Genomic DNA, 16,645 nt, shown 5'->3' with positions numbered 1-16,645 from the left:
GCCACAGAAATATGAGCAAAGTTCTAAATAAAGACCCAAAACATTTCTAATATTAAACATGGACATAAATGTGAGCTATACGTACTTTTAAGAAAGATTACAAAAACAAGTAAGATCAATATTTACCCAATTTTTGGTGAATCATCGAGTGAGGGTGGTTGTGGTGGTGGGTTAAATCAAGGAATAAATGTTTGCAAAGCAAAAACTGTAAGGAACACCCCCTCCCACCACGCAGTGCAGAAACAATCACAAATCTGATGGGCTTGCTGAGCGCTTTCACACCACATGGTTTATTGTCGTGTATTTGTATGATTGTTGTAGACTTTACAAATTTTTATTTGACAATAATTTATACTCATTCATTCATTTTCTAATCCACTTATTTCAGCTCAGGGTTATAGGTGGCTAGAGGCTATCCTGGCAGTTCAGAGTCCAAGGTGGGAACCCAACCTAGACAGGACACCACCATCCCATTGTAGGTACACTCACACCCACACTCACTCAGATTGGGATGATTTCGATACATTAATTCACTTAATGTGGACATCTTTGGGATGTGGGAGCAAACTGGAGTACCTGGAGAAAACCCACACAAACACGGAGAGAATGTACCAATACCATACAGACAGTGGCCTCCAAGGGAATTGATTTTTTTTCTCATCAATGTTATAACGAAATGATGTTGAACGAAATGTTATTAGAGAAACTGCTGTGTACAGCTATGTCCGCTTTCTTTTGGCTGTTTGTACAGCTTATTCGTTCATCTATTTACTTTAAATCTTTCAGTATCTTTATATATAAGGTGTGTATTCTATAAGCAGCAAATAGTATTTTTCAATCCAGTTTGATGATATTTGTATTTTAGTTGAAATATTTAGTGCATTAATACCTAATATGATTACTAATGTATTTAAGTTTAGATACACAAACTTCTTTTTTCTATATTTCCTACATTTTTATTTTTTTGTCTCTTTTCTTGTCTTAATTTGGATTAATCAGAATTTTATTTTATTCCTCTTTTCCTCTCTATTTGCTTGTTAGTTATACATTTTTATTTGTGGCTTAGACTTTTGGGATGAAAAAAATTCTAATCAATATGAATACTTCTACCACTTACTGTTTCCATCTTCTTCCATGATGTAAGAATAAGTTCATATTAAAGATAGGTTTAATATACAATGATTCGATATTTTGTGCTAGATAAGTCACATATCCTCCCCTCTCCTACAGTTTTAACTTTTTGTCCCTTTTGATATGTATTTACTAAAAATGACCTCATTTGCATGTTCTCTCCTGCAGAGGATCCCACACTCTTCTCCTCCCTCATTCCTTCTTATTTCTTCAGATTCCTTCCTTGTTGCCCTCTTGCCTCTTCCCCTTGGCCTGTGTTTACCCTACATCAGAGAACCTCCCTGTAGTGACCAGTGCCTGTCAGCCCCAAACCTTGGCTGTTGCAAAAGCCAAGAGTCCTTCCCATGGAGAATGAGGCATAGGGATAACCTTTTTCTCAGAACAAATGATCTTTCTTGTTAGGCCCCTCCTCTAGAGCATCCTGTCTCTCTGCTCTCAGCACTGCTTCTCTATCCCAGAACACACAAGGTTTATGAGGTCTAGCATTTGAAATTTGTTCTGTTTCACAAAATAAAAAATGCCAAGTCAAGCATAAAATAAAGGGGCACAGTTGCTGTGGTCTCAGCCCTAGGCAAGTGTGTTTTGGAGAGATGAATGCCAACTTGAAAATAAGACAACAGGGAAATTCTGACCCTATTGCCACAGAGAATGTATAGAGATTCCCTAATGCTGTTTTGGAAACTTGCTGGAGCTCCCTTCTTTCTCCTTCCAGAGAGTTTACACTATTCTTTAGCACATAGCATGCCATTCTTCCATTATTTAAACATGATTGACTCATTTACCAAAGCCCTAGTGCAAATGCTATTTGCCCCCTCCTTAGGCAAACAAATAAAATGGAATAACATGTTAACTGCAAATATGGGCAAGAGGTGTGGTATCCATGGTATCGCAACCCTGCTGTTTGAGAAACTGCACCCAACAGGACAGCCATATGCTACCAGTCAGTGTATCTATTTCTAGATCAAAATGGAGTCCTGAGATTGCTCTTGTCCAATCTGTTCACTGATTGTGGCAGCTGATTCATATCCCTACAGAGATGAAGGCGCCATATTGCGTGTGCTATTTCCACACTCCACCATGGCCCCGCCTGACAGACACAGTTATTCTACACTAGTTGCCATGCAGATGTCGCCTAAGGTCTCAGAGTCTGCACGTCAGGGTTATAGTTCTATCTCAATTATCTGCGGCAGCCTATAGTGAAATACATCTCCTGGAGGCCTTGAAATGAGTAATTTCTAGATAGAAGAAATTAGTAAATTCATTTTCTTGCCTTGGATCTTTTTCTTGTTCACTTCTTTATAAAAACATGTGGAATATAAATAATTATAAAAATGGTAGATTTCTCAGGATCACATACAAACTCAAAACATTTCTATTATGGCTAAATCTCAAGCTAGGTCCATGGGCCCTAGGAAACTCTATTTATAAATTTGATTGCTTTCATTAAATGTGAACATTTGAATTCTGATCAGATGACTACACTTCCATGAACATTTTCATTTTATATATACTGCCTGTCACAATAGCAATTTAGGCTCAGGTAAAACTTTAGGGACATCTGCATTCAAGGAAATCCTTAATTAAGGTAATAAAATGAATTGTTTTTCAAAATACAAATGCTACTTTACTATGCTAATAGCTATTTTTTCCTTGAAACATTATAGATATTATTTTTAATTATAGATATTTCATAATTTCTCTTTAATATGAAATTATACACATGTCATAGACAAATCAGAATATCTCTATGTATATAGCATTAGATATGTGTGAGAAAATATACACTATACTCTGTGTAACCCTATACATATGTTTTAGAAAGAGTGTAGTCTCATCAACATTCTCAGTTACATCAAAGGAGACAGTTTGTATAGTGGTTAAAAAATGAGAGCTTTGAATTCAGATACTATTTTATTACTTACTAGCTGTATGACTTTGCCCATTATCTTTGTTTTCTTTAGAATATCTCTCCACTGAGATATTCTCAGTGAGGTACCAAAAGGCCAAGTAATATGTCAAATTAGATGTGAATCATAACCTACAGAGGTGGAAATCGTCATTTGGTCTATTCTTACACAGGCAGAAAAACACAAAGCTAATTGTTATTTTCTCCAGCCTTCCTCTCCCCACTGAAAATCTCCAATAAAACTTTTGATTATTTCCTGACCTTATTATTTTCTTTCCATATCTGTGACCTTGGAGTCATCTTTGAATCCTTTTTACTTTGCCTTCCACATCTTATTGCTGAAACTTTTTGACCATATTTTTTGTCTCATTAAAAACAAAGAAGTTCATCTATTTTATACAGCTTGACTCTGGCTACATCAAACACCAGCTTGATTCTGGGAACATCTCAAAAGCTGGTACTTTATCCTTTTAAATGATTTCAAATTCTCCACAGGTCTTAATATAGTTTATTCAGCAGAGTGGATGATCCGTAGTGCACAATTGATAGTTACAAGTGATGGTCATTTATAATTGTAGGTTGGTGTATGCTTAATCTACATTGCGAGAGTCATTCATTTGGAAACTTAGAAAAGATCAAATATTTAACAAAACACATCAATCCTATTCATTTTCTTACCCATTTTGCCACTGTTTGTGTTAAAGTTCTGTGAACACTTGGGGGTTGGAAAATAGCCCTAAAAACCACAAAGAGGTCACTAATGTTGACAACTCTGAATCCCTCTGAAAAATAAGCACCTGTTCTTATTTACTATAATAACAAATGCTTGGTCTTCGTACAGGTCAAACAGGTTTTTTAGATTTTGCAAAAGGCAATTATCTGATGTGAAGACTATAGCTGTCTTTGGACCTTGGTAATAAGATCTTGATCAAATATTGGGGGCTTCACTTCTAATATTATGAAAATATCTTGGCTAAATATTAATGAAGAAAGTTTAGGCAGTGGAAAAGCCTAACCGTAGTACATGTCTACATATTATAGCCATGTTTTCACTTGCAATGACCATGAGGAACAAGTCTAAGATGACATCTGGATCACTATTAAACTATTTTATATGCTTAATTATGGCTCGCTTTACAATTATGTCTTGGTTAGCTACTGGGGTGAAAAGCTGGTTATGACTATTAAAAATTTAGTAAAATAGAAAGCAAAGTCTATACCATAGCTGTTTACTTGTTTTTGCCACCCATATTAGATTATGAGCAGGAATTTTATTAGCAGGAATTATTTTTTCACATGGAATTCTTAGTGCCTACTCCAGTATTTGGCCCATAATAGGTACTAAATAATGAATGAATAAATGAGTGCCAAATTTATATCACCCTAAACACACATATGCTTTGAGGGCTTACAAGGGAAATATATTATTATCCACTGCACAAATGAAGTATAATTCAGGTAAAAGTCCTAGAGCTGCATTGTCCGATATGGTAGCTACTAGATACATGTGGCCATCTACATTTAAATTAAAATTAATAGAAATGAAATACAATAAAAATTTATTTTCTCAGTTGCATAGCCATATTTTCAGTGCCCCAAAGCCAAATGAGGCTAGTGGTTACCATATTGAACAGTGCAGATCTTGAACATGTCTTTCATTGTAGAAAGTCCTACCAGATAACACTCTTATAGAGAGTGTAAAATTTTCTTCATATTAAAGACAAAACCCCACCATGACAATATGTAAATTCTAATATACTCAGATGATTTTACAAATATAAATACCCTTGACCTTAAGGAATTTTAAGAGGACCCTATCCATTACACATTTCTTCATCACAACTGCAGGTTTGTGATAGTCTTATAATTCTTGATGGCTCTTTAAGAGCTTTTTAATAAATTCACAATGCTATGGAGGAAAAACATCTCGACCAAGTGGTTGTCACACCTGTGTATGCTAAATATTCTGGCTCCCAGGTGTTCCCTGAAAGATCTTGATCCAATAGGTCTGAAATGTCTTAATGAAACTACATTCTTAGCAACCTTTTCAGGTGATTTTGATGCAGGTAGTGCAGGGGCCACATACTGAAAAGGTTAGCCTAAGGATTATAAGAATTCATTTGTGTTATTGCTTGCTTCATTTATTCAACAAAATTTATTGAGTTTCTCTCTGTTATGGGTCCTGTTCTAGGCACAGGCCTATAAAGATGAAGAAAGAGAAGGCGTCAATGGAAAAGGTATTAGTGAGTGGTGCCTTTTGTGAACTTGGTCCTCCACCAATCATAGGGACCTTAACTACCACTTCCTGTCCAAAGGTTTTCCCCAAGTGGAATCTGGCTTGTCTTTTTCTGTATGCAAAGGAGAGTTGGGGAAAAACTTGATAGTAGTGGTAGAAGAGGAAGAAGAAAAGGGAGAACGAGTAGGAGCATAGACGGGAAAGGGAGATGGAGAAGGAGGAGAAAAGAAATATAGAAGTAAAGAAAGAAAAAAGAAGAAAGAAGGAGAGAAGAGGATGGATCTGAGAAAGGAAAGAGAATGGGCAGAACTTGGTGATTGAATGTGGGGCATGGTAATAAGCAAGAGGAAAGAGTCTGGGGTGACATTTAGCTTTCTGTCTTAGGTTGGTAGTTAGTAGGGCCATTCACTCAAATAGAGAATACAGACAGAATGGCAATTTGGGGGAAAGAAGCTGGTTCAGTTTTGATACATTAGACCTGTTTGCTGCCTCTGGTACTTCTAAGCAGAGACATTCAGAGGCATCTGGGTGTGCAGTTTTAGAGCTTTACAGGTATAGATTTGGGGTGCACCAGTGTTACACGAAGCCATGGGAATGAATGAAATTATACAGAAAATCATATAGGAGAATGAAATCATACCATAGAGTCAGAAGAGAAGGCTTGGAAGGATGGGGATTTTGTGGACATCAATATTTTAGGCAGTGATTCTTAACCCTTTGTCAATTGATAACCTTTCTGAAAGTCAGATGACTGCTAAAGAATGCCAAATTTCACAGACTTAAACAATTTTGTAATTTCTAAGGTGTTGAGACTCCTGCTGAGAACTTCCACAGATTTCAGTTGTTTAAACAGTGAAAGAGGAAGAGGAGACCATGAAGGATAGTGCGAAAGGAAGTCAAATGGGAGTACAAAAACAGAATTTCCAACTCACGGAGGTTTATTCATTTGACCTGATGCAACAGTAGATATAAATCCCCTAAATAAGCAGCCTGCTTCTCTTATATTCCTATCTGTAAAATCAGGAAAGCAAGAATACACATTTAGAAGGAATTCATTGAATTCCCTTTTTCTTCATAGCCCCTCACAACCAGCAATTTAATTTCTCCTCTGTTTCATTTTGGGTTTTCTTTCTTTGAGTCATAGAAACCATGGCGCAATTAACTTAGGAAAGAGAGCTTATTAGAGTATACGAGTAGTTCCACAATGATTTTCTCCTCCACGTAGTTATAAAATAGGGGAAAAGCAAGGCCAGCATGCATTTATGTTTTATTGGGATCCCTTCCTTTCATGTCACACTTACCTATAGAAGTGATTATAACTGTGAAACGAGTTTCATCTCGCCTTCCAGTTATGTTGTTGTAAGCACAGCAGACATAGTCAGTTGTCTTCTGGGCTACTTCCTCAGAAGCAACTTCCAAGCGAGGCCCATGCTTAATGACATATGTTGTATTGTCAGCCCTCTGGATCCAGGAGTAGATGTTGGGGGGATAAGAATCAGCAGAACAATCAAATAGGATGGCTTCTCCAAGGTCAACAGTAAACACTCCCCCTACTTTCAGTCCTTTATCAGAATTCACTTGAAGTCCATAAGGTCCATCTGCATCAATATAAAAAAGAAATAGAGGGTAACATAAATAATCATAATATAGTTTTTGAGTTTGGGAGAGCATAGTAGCATTTCGGTTCCCTTGAAAAGCTTCAAGTTAGCCTTGGGCAAACAGATCCTCCTTTAGACTCCCAGTAAATGACGAGGATCTAAATATTTTATTCTGATATCCATGAAAATGGAAATTATTTGAGATGAGATTGAACTGATTTGAAATAGTAAAAGCCTGAAACTTAGTATATAATTTTACAAACACTGTCATCATGATTGTGATGCTAAGTTTTTGAGTCCTGTATTGATAAATCTGCAACCTAGTTAGATAAACTCAATCTTTCTTTTTTGTGTGTGACTGGCTGAATTTTATATAATAAAATATAATAATATAACATATAAAAAATGTAATAATATAACACATAATAATCATACATATTTATGGGATACAGTGTGATATTTCAATACATGTATACAGTGTGTATTGATCAAATTGAGGGTAATTAGCACATCCTTCACCTCAGACATTTATCATGTCTTTGTGTTGGAAACATTCAAAATCCACTCTTCTAGCTATTTGAAAATATGCAATAATTTGTTGTTAACTATAGTCACCCTACAGTATATAGAACACAAGAACTGATTCCTCCTATCTAGTTGTGTTTTTGTGTCCGTTACTCAAGCTTTGGCTATTCCTCTTCCCGCCTCTTTCCCACCTTTGCTAACCACCATTCTACTCTCTCCTTCTATGAGATCAGCCTTTTTAGCTTTTACAAATGCAAGCTCAGTATTTCTGAAACAGTCATTGAACTTGAAAATATTTTTACAACAGATTATGGCCACTATTTTCTTTTTGACAATCATACTTTGGGCATTATATATGTTTCTTCTCAGTGCTAGGATAGGTCATGTAAATATTTATCAAAGACATAGTTTTTACATGGAACACAGATTTGTGCAAATAGATATAGGAGTGTTCTACAGTTTCATGACATTTTTAGCAGTTAAAATTTTTTTTAAAATTCTTCCCTCCTAAAGCTAAGCTTAGGATTCCATTTGGAAAAAATATATCTTCATTATCATTAACAAATATTCATTGATCATCAATAAATGACTTAGTCATGGATATCCCTTGGTGTTTTTTTCTCACACTGCAGTACTCCTGAAACATTAAAACATTTCTTTGGCATCAGACTGCCAGCAGATGAAGACATATTTCCCATTAGTTTCTTCAGAGAATAAAGAGGAGACTAAACAATTATTGCCCAGCTAGGTAGGTTTTCTCATCTGGCCTAAGTCGTGGCTTATATTCTAAAAAACTTCAAGTTTTAATTATGCTTGTGCTCATTTTTCAGCTGATCATTACCAACATTTATTATTTGCCATGTGAAGGCACTTTAAGTGCTTATGCATATAGCCATATTTAATATTTAAAGCAATCATTGTGCAGTGAATGTTATTATTTTAATTTATAAGATGGGGAAGAGATATTTTAAAAAATTAAAAAATTTATTTGCCCATGATCACATAGCTATTAAATAGCAGAACTGGTACTCTAAAATATATGCATGTAATCATTCATATTACTTTCCTAAAAAGAAATAAAGTGTAAGTGGTATAATTTTCTATATCAGAAAAGTTTACATTATTAGTTCTACAATAAATTATTATCTAATTATAGATTAATCTGTAATCACTTCATTAAGTAATCAAATATTTATTTGAAAGATACAAAGTGTAAGATCATATATTTAGTATATGTGGGAAACAGAAGTATCAGCCATAATTCATATTCTCAAGGAATTTATAAACTTGATAAGGGTATGGATGGTTTGCTTAGTAGTGACCTAATTTCAAAGGTCCTGATTTTTTTTTAACTTACCAACTATATTCCACTAACACGTGGAATAATATAATGTAGTGACTAGACATGAGGGTACTAATTGTCAATCATTAGTTATTCATTCTTTAGAAGTCATTTAAACTTTTGGGGTCTCACTTTCGTCATCTTTTAACATAAAAGATGGATTAGATGACTGATTATCAAGGTTCTTTCTAACATCTTTGAAACATCATGATTCATGCCACACTAAAGCTAATTTGGATATTGGCAAGCCAATCTCCAGTTGCACATTCCCAGAGTAGTTCCCTATTATATCAGCATTTTCTGACCAAGATACCATTGGAGAAACAAATTTTCAAAGATATAGCAGAAATTAAAGATGTGAAACAATAGATTATATACCCTTATGTATGCATTTTCTTTCTAAAGACATGGAGAACTACGAAGGAATCCTACAGATTAAATATTAGTATGTCTACATGAGGTAACCCTGCTTTCAGAAAGCAAACACAGAAGTTAGTACTTTCAAATTTAAAGTAATCAGGAACTAAAGGTAGCAGATTAAAATGAGGAGAAATGTGTGTTCCTTTCCTGTGACTGTACTAAAACCCTGATCTGGCATTTCAGGCTGTGATAGTCTCAGGTGAAACTACTGTGATAAGGGGTTTAGAACAATGTCCTGTAAAATGGAACCCTCTTATTCTGAATTCCACTAAATAGCAAGTAGTGTAATGAGAACAAAACTTTGTTTTCACTCAATCAAAATCAATATTGAGATGTTCTTTGAGCATGATACTATTCCAGGTATTATGAGGGAATCAGAGACGTTGAAGACATCCTTTGGCTATCATCTCAGGTCCTGTGCAGCTGCAAGGTCCCTTCAAATTGTCATCATTGATAGACTATTAGGGAAGGAAAGATGACCAACTAGAGCGTACTGGTTATGGTTCACATAGAAGGAAACCAATAGGAGGAATTGACCGTAGTTTGAAAGAGCAAGAAACGTTAGCCTATGTACAAAAACTGAACTCTGAGAGCATAGCAAGGCTGACGTGATAAAGAAGAGAAATGTCATCATAAAAAATACAGTCACTCAGTTTAGGTCTTCATCTTCCTACTGCTTTTTCAGTGTTTACAGAATGTGGCTATACATATGAATTGTCTAATAATTTAACACACATACAAATGAGTGTTACTCTTTTCAAAGCATGCTGATGCTATACAGAACTTTTTTTTTGGAGAACTCCTCATTTGGGATTGCCTTAGGACCTTGCAACATAATGGAGTGTTCTCACAAGTAGTAATTTTTCAATTTCAATTTTGGAGGGTGGGTTTAATTTGTAGAGGAAGCCCACAGTCATTTAGAGCCATGGCTGGTCAATGACCTTATTTATTTTTACAAATTTTTAATTTTTATGTTGTTTTTAGAGACAGGATCTTGCTCTGTTGCCCAGGCTAGAGTGCAGCGGCACAAGTATAGCTCACTGCAGCCTCAAACTCCTGGGCTCAAGCAATCTTCCTACCTCAGTCTCCCAAGTAGTTGGGACTACAGGCACAGGCCACCATGCCCAGCTAATGTTTTTTATTTTTTTTGTAGGGATAGGGGGGGTCTCCCTGTGTTGCCCAGGCTGGTCTCAAACTCCTGTCCTCAAGCAATCCTCCCACCTCCCAAAGGGCTGGGATTATAGGTATGAGCCACCACACCTGGCCTGTGACCTAATTTAATAAGATCATTCTAGTTTAAAATAAAAAAATACTTTAAAAGTATTTTTAAAAGAAGATAATGCTTATCGTCTTTACTCAATTACGTTTATTTTGATTTTGCTACTCCTCATTTGTTGAGGTTCATGATTAGCATAATCTTTTCTCTTATGTCTGTCTTAATTTTATGCTATATTTGGCTTTTCAGAATCGGCCTCAACTCCTGCAAACTGTACCCTCCCCCACCACCCCCTGCCGCTCTGCAAGCATGTTTTCTAGCTCCTGGAACCTAACACCCTGAAGCACTTAAGTTCCTTGCTTCTGATATGATTTCTTAAAAGGTAACAGATTTTATATGATTATTTAAGAAACACATGTTCATTGCAGAAAATCCTAAAACTCAGAGAAGCACAAAGATGAAAAGTCATTTGCAATTTTACTGTTCAGAGAACCAATATCCACATTTCAGTGTATGATCTTCAAGTATTCCTTCTACGCCCGGCCCTGGCGCGTGTGCGCTCGCTCGTTCTGTCTCTCTCTCTCTCTCTCTCACACACACACACACACACACACACAGACACACACACACACAAATTTAGCCAATTATATCTCACACTCTACACAATGCTTACAATCTATTTTCTTCTGACTACACTATGTTACTCCTTTTATCATCAGTGCTTCAGGCTGACCATCTCTCTACTTTGAAATGCAGCCTAGTACATTATTTAAGTGAACAGGCAATCTAATTGGAGATATTCGGAGTGATTCAACTAGAGTGGCCTCTGCTACTGAAGATGAAAGCAGAAGGATAATTCCATTTTGACTTTGGATTATGGTTCACTCTCTTGCCTTTGGCACAGAGCTCCCAATAGCAATGAACCTTTGCCTCAGGAATGGCTGTTTACTAAATGACTTGTAAAATCACATATCATCTGTTCTCTTTAACAATTTATGGCTGGGCGGGAACAATACCTAAATTTCCATCATGATGCTGTTTGCCATCCTGCTTGGGAACAGATGGTAAGTATTTACTGTGAATGACCTTTTTTTTTCTTCTTTAATTTTTATCACTTAGAGCTCTCCCCTGCAGCATTGCCATATGTTGCACACAAAACGCAGTGGTTACTGGGTTATTATTTACAACTGGAGCTAGAAGACATATATGTTTTGTGAACTGCAAGTAGATATTTGTCTGAGTTATTGGCCTGACATTGTGTTCCACCAAGGCCAATATTAGATTATGACATCATAACCTCATAAATACATGGTCAATCTTGATAGATTTTGTTATACCTTTTTCTGTCAAAATAAAAAATACTTTCTGCTTTCATGACAGAAACGTTCATGGAAACAGTGCCTTTAGAAAACAGAATAGGTGATTCATACTGGAATTCTAAATTATGATGTGGACCTCAATGGAGGAATATTGAGATATTACATTTACTAGATTATTGAGGAATTTTGCTAAAGGTCAGGGAAAAAAGTGCCAAAGCACTATAATGAAGAAGCTGTCATTTTATAATGGGAATATAGCCTCTGTACAACATCATCAATGATGGACTCTGAAATGGATATGAAGAAAGATAATCTGTTCCATTTTGTCAAGTTCAAGAAACTCTATTGAGTTCTTACTCTGTGTCAAGTGTTGCCCCATGAATATAAAGACGAGTAGTGCAGAATTACCATTTGGGGTCGGGGTGCTTATAAGTGAAGGAGAGTCAGGGAAAATACAATGCAGTGAGAGCCGGGGAAGAGCCGTGCATAGAACACTGCAGGAACACAGTGAACCTCTTAGTGACCTGAGGAGGTGAGACAAGTAGGGACAGGTAAGTCTTCCTGGAGAAGATGATGTCATGAAGGAAGACGAGGGTAACCAGAAGAAGAAAGAGAAGCAGGAGTAACATAAACCAAGGTGCATATTCCCCATTTGCATGAAATGGTAAAGATTGCAAACATGTTTGATGCCACATCAACAGATAGGATAAATGACAAATCATCAGGTTACAATATACATTTTATTTAATTTTTGTCACCTGAAATCAACAAAACAAAACAAAAACAAATATTGAAACAGGGCTAAAATAGCAATATCTACCAAGAAAAATTCTTAAATTAATGAGTCTGGGTTGTTTCTATGTGTTATGTGATAGGTAATAATTGCTCAGCACAAACAAGACCCTCATGGTTTATTTTTTAATTAAATCAACCTATGAATGAATGAGTGAATAAATGAATGAATACGTGAATGAATGAATATCGATAAAATGAAATGTTGAACAAGTGAAGGTTTCTACATCTGAACATAAAAATAACACAAAAAATCAATAGTACTATATTCATAATTACCAATTAATGAGTCATAATCTTTCTTAAGTCATGTAGTGAATTCATCTTTACTATGTGTAAGTAGAACCTGCGTTTGTAAATTTTCTAAGTGTTCTTCTTTCTACTATCTGTCATTAGTCTGTACTCATGATAGACATTTCTCCATGAGATTTTCATAGACTATGTCTAAAATAGTGTAAAGAAGAAAGTTTAATCAGTAAGTAGAAGATGGCTTCTGTGAAATATGAATTTATTCAAATTGGGGTATTTTAATTCTTTCAAATAACATAGGAAAGGAAAAAAGGTTTAGGAGTCTAAAGCATAATATTTAACATTTGCAGGTGTGATTATGTTTCTTTCTCCCATTTTATATTTTCCACACTGTGTATCACAGCATATTCTATAATAATGAATTTGGTGCTTAGACTTGCATATTTGAAAGAAAGATCTTATTTTCACTTTGCCAAATTAAAATGAACTATACAGCAAAACAAAAGTATATTTTGGAAATGATATTCGCATATGCCTATAGTTGTTTATGCAATTTTCCCGAGGAATTTTTAATTTAAATCTATGGCTAGAGTTTAAAGATAGGTAGGTAGATGGAGAGATAAATAGCTATAAGAAAGAATCAACATAAAGAAAATATTTTACTGTAGAAAAATAAAATATGTTCAATTAAGGAATGGTAATGTTTGGAGAAGAAAAAATGTTCCTCTCAAGGTATTCTTTCAGTTTTCTCTTCACAGCCTCTACACAGTTCTGGGTTCTTGAAATTGAGATTCCTACTTTGCATTGGAAATGAGGTCACACAATGGACTCAATCACAAAATGCAACCTGGATGGTCACTGGCCAGTATCTCAATTTGATCTTCAAGAAATAGTTTCATTAGATATATTTTATGACAAGACAGGGCCTAGCAGGTGTGATTAGAACTAGTACTGAACTACAATAATGGTAAAAACCAAAAGACATCTGGTGCTTATATTCTCTATGACTACCCGTATGAGAACTTCTTAGAAACAAAACAAAATGCATTGAGTATTTCTTGAAAAAAAAAAAACTTACAATATATGATGGGCATAATGATGTCACTTTCCATCTCACTGACAGGGTTCTTCACCAGGCAACTGTAATTCCCAATGTCTTCCTTGGTCACTGGAGCAATATGAAGGGTGTTGTTTTGGGGAGAAAAGGAATAGGTGGAGCTGGTGTGGACAGGCCTTCCATTTCTTAGCCACTGGTAAATTAGCCGAGTGCCCCCTTCCACCTGGCATGTCAGAGTCATATTCCCCACATACTCCACAGCCCCAGAGGAAGGATGGGTCTGCACCACTGGCTTTGTGACAGGATCTGCAATATCAAGAGAGATAGGAATGATTCTTTCCATTCATGGAATTGCAATAAAACTCTACGAGGTCTTTCAAATATTAACTCCTAGGGAAACGATTCTAGAGTTGTACTCTATAAATGTAGACCGCTCAGGCAATAATTAAAGCAGAGAATAAAAAGTCATGGAAAATGCAAAATGATAAAAATATGACCAAATTCTAGAACTTACTCTTCAAGGATTGTTTAATGAAGCCCTTAACATTATAGATAACGTAGTTAGTAGTTGCAAATACCAGCTTCCTTATTTCCTGGTCATTGTGCCTTCCCCCATACTATAAAGGTATACTCTCACCGGCAAAATGTATGTGGTTATTCCCCTCTCTTGACTTGTCCTAATGTCCCAGGACTAGCTGGTTGGGGTGGATGTGGAAACCCAAATTTCTATCTACCATCTGCAAAATACATATACTGCTCATATACAGCATACTTTTGGGAAGTTGAGGGAAAATTTTAGAGAATCACATACGTACAACTTTCTTTTCTTTCTATGTATGTAATCAAATTAATCGTATACCTTAATGACTTTGCATTTATGTTGCAACATTATGTTAGACACTATAACAAACCAAAGTCAAAATTTCAATACTGACTCAATCTGAAAATAGGATAAAATGTATTCTTGGGATTGTATCAGATTAGAAGGAAAAAAAGACAAATCCAGTAGAATTCAAGTAATGGGAAAGTAGTCTTATTTCATGGTCTGGCATACAATAGGCACTTAATAATGTTTGCCAAATTAATACATTTCCAGGAATGAGTAAATGTTTTCTCTCTGAATTTTAACTGTAAAGTTGATAGACAAGGATGGGGATTAAATAAGCATCTACAACCATTTTCAGCAATTTTAATTAATCTTTGAGGTTCTTGATTCTATTTGATAAAAACAGTGACTTGCACAAGTTACATAGGCAGTCAGTGGCAAAATGAAGAGAGCATTAAATCAGTCAATGTTTCTCTCCTGCATTTTGGAAAGAGAGGTGTTTAACCATCTCCTATAACCATCTCCTTCTATGTATGACTACAAGACACAGAGGGAGTGGGATAATATATAAGTGGCAGATGATTGCCTTCAATGTTTAGATCTTAATTTTCTATCAGGCTTTTAATTATGGTTGGCGCATGTTCCTGAGGAAAATTTATCAACTCATGCTCACATTTTCTTACACTGGAAAATGTGCATTAGGGCACAAACAGACCCATTGCTCCAGCCCGGAGAAGACAGAAGAAACTGAAAGATAAGGAGAAAGGAAGTTGAAGGGCAACTTGTAGGAAGCTGAGTAGTTCTGAAACTTCCAGCACTTCTCAAGCTGGGGGTAATCAACTGGCTTGTCCATTTAATTTAATCCTTCATCTTCCCTGGCAAGAACAAAGGATTTGAAAAAGCTCTATGTTCATGTTATTATGATTTATAAAGAAAAATGAATTGTGTACATTTATTATGCAGAAAAAGGTTTTATTTCAAATGCATCTCTGTGTGGAAATATATGTGGTATGGGATAAGCGGGCTTGTATGAGGAGAACCAATTAGAATAGTCCTTGGGATTGTGATCATACATTTGCCTAAAACAGTGTGATTCAGGTGTGGAAGTTTCCCTTCCAAGAAGGATTTTGGCTCAGGCCCTAAAATTGAGGCTTTACTAAATTTTTGCTTGTATTTTCATGAACAGATCCAACTTTACTACTAATTAATAAGTAAGGATGTCCTATTGAAAGTTTTGGGAGGAGACAGGATGCCACACACGAGAATTCCCTTTAGTGATCTCTTCTCCTTCCCTAAAGTTGCTCTCCAGGCATCTGCTTCCACCCGCTGTGTCCATGCTCCCCTGCAGCCTCCTCCGTCTCTTCTGTGGACACTTATTTACTCCCCAGATAAATAAGCAAAGGTTTTAGGTCAGCAAGGTTTTAGGCACTGAGGATAAAGCAGCCAACAATACAGACAAAGTGCTGCTCCCATGGACCTCATATTCTAGTTGGGGAAGAGAAACAATAAACAAAAATATACAATATGTCTAGGTGGTAATAAGTCCTATGAAAAAAAGAAAAGCAGAATTGGAGGTAGAGAGTGACTGTGTGTGTGTGTGTGTGTGTGTGTGTGTTTGGGGGAGTGAGATTATATTTTATATAGGGTGGTCAGGAAAGACTTCACTATTAAGTAACATTTGGTCTGAGACTTAAAGGAAATAAGGGAGGGGCACTTGCTGGTATCTAGGAGAAAACCCATCTAGGTAGAGTGAACAGCAAGTACAAAGGCCCTGAGGTGTGAGTGTGTTTGATCTGTTCTAGGATAAGCAAGGAGACCAGAGGGGCCAGAACAGAGGGAGTGAGGGGGACGCAGGTAGGAAATGGGGCCAGATAGGTGCTGGGTATGTGGGGCCTTGCGGGCCATTGTTAGTACTTTTATTTTTTCTCTGAGTGAGGTAGAAGCTATGGGAGGATTTTAATCTGCGGGAGGTAGGAATGGATGCAGGGAGACCAGGTGGCAGGCTGTTAGGATAGTACAGGCCACAGC

General features: G+C 36.2%; 1 protein-coding gene across 4 annotated transcripts in view; it reads right to left on the bottom strand.

The window, feature by feature from the left end:
* HEPACAM2 (HEPACAM family member 2) overlaps positions 1-16,645 on the bottom strand; it is a 43,366-nt gene that overhangs the window by 14,137 nt on the left and 12,584 nt on the right. For all 4 annotated transcript variants that reach the window (XM_069462158.1, XM_069462155.1, XM_069462156.1 and 1 more), the window contains 2 exons: positions 13,813-14,097; positions 6,575-6,871 (listed from right to left, as the gene is read on the bottom strand). In XM_069462158.1, the coding sequence (XP_069318259.1) occupies positions 6,575-6,871; positions 13,813-14,097 (582 nt within the window). The remainder of the gene's footprint in view (positions 1-6,574; positions 6,872-13,812; positions 14,098-16,645) is intronic.

Source organism: Eulemur rufifrons, chromosome 29 (genome assembly GCF_041146395.1).
Source record: "Eulemur rufifrons isolate Redbay chromosome 29, OSU_ERuf_1, whole genome shotgun sequence".
NCBI lineage: Eukaryota > Metazoa > Chordata > Mammalia > Primates > Lemuridae > Eulemur > Eulemur rufifrons.
This window is presented reverse-complemented; position numbering and strand designations above follow the sequence as displayed.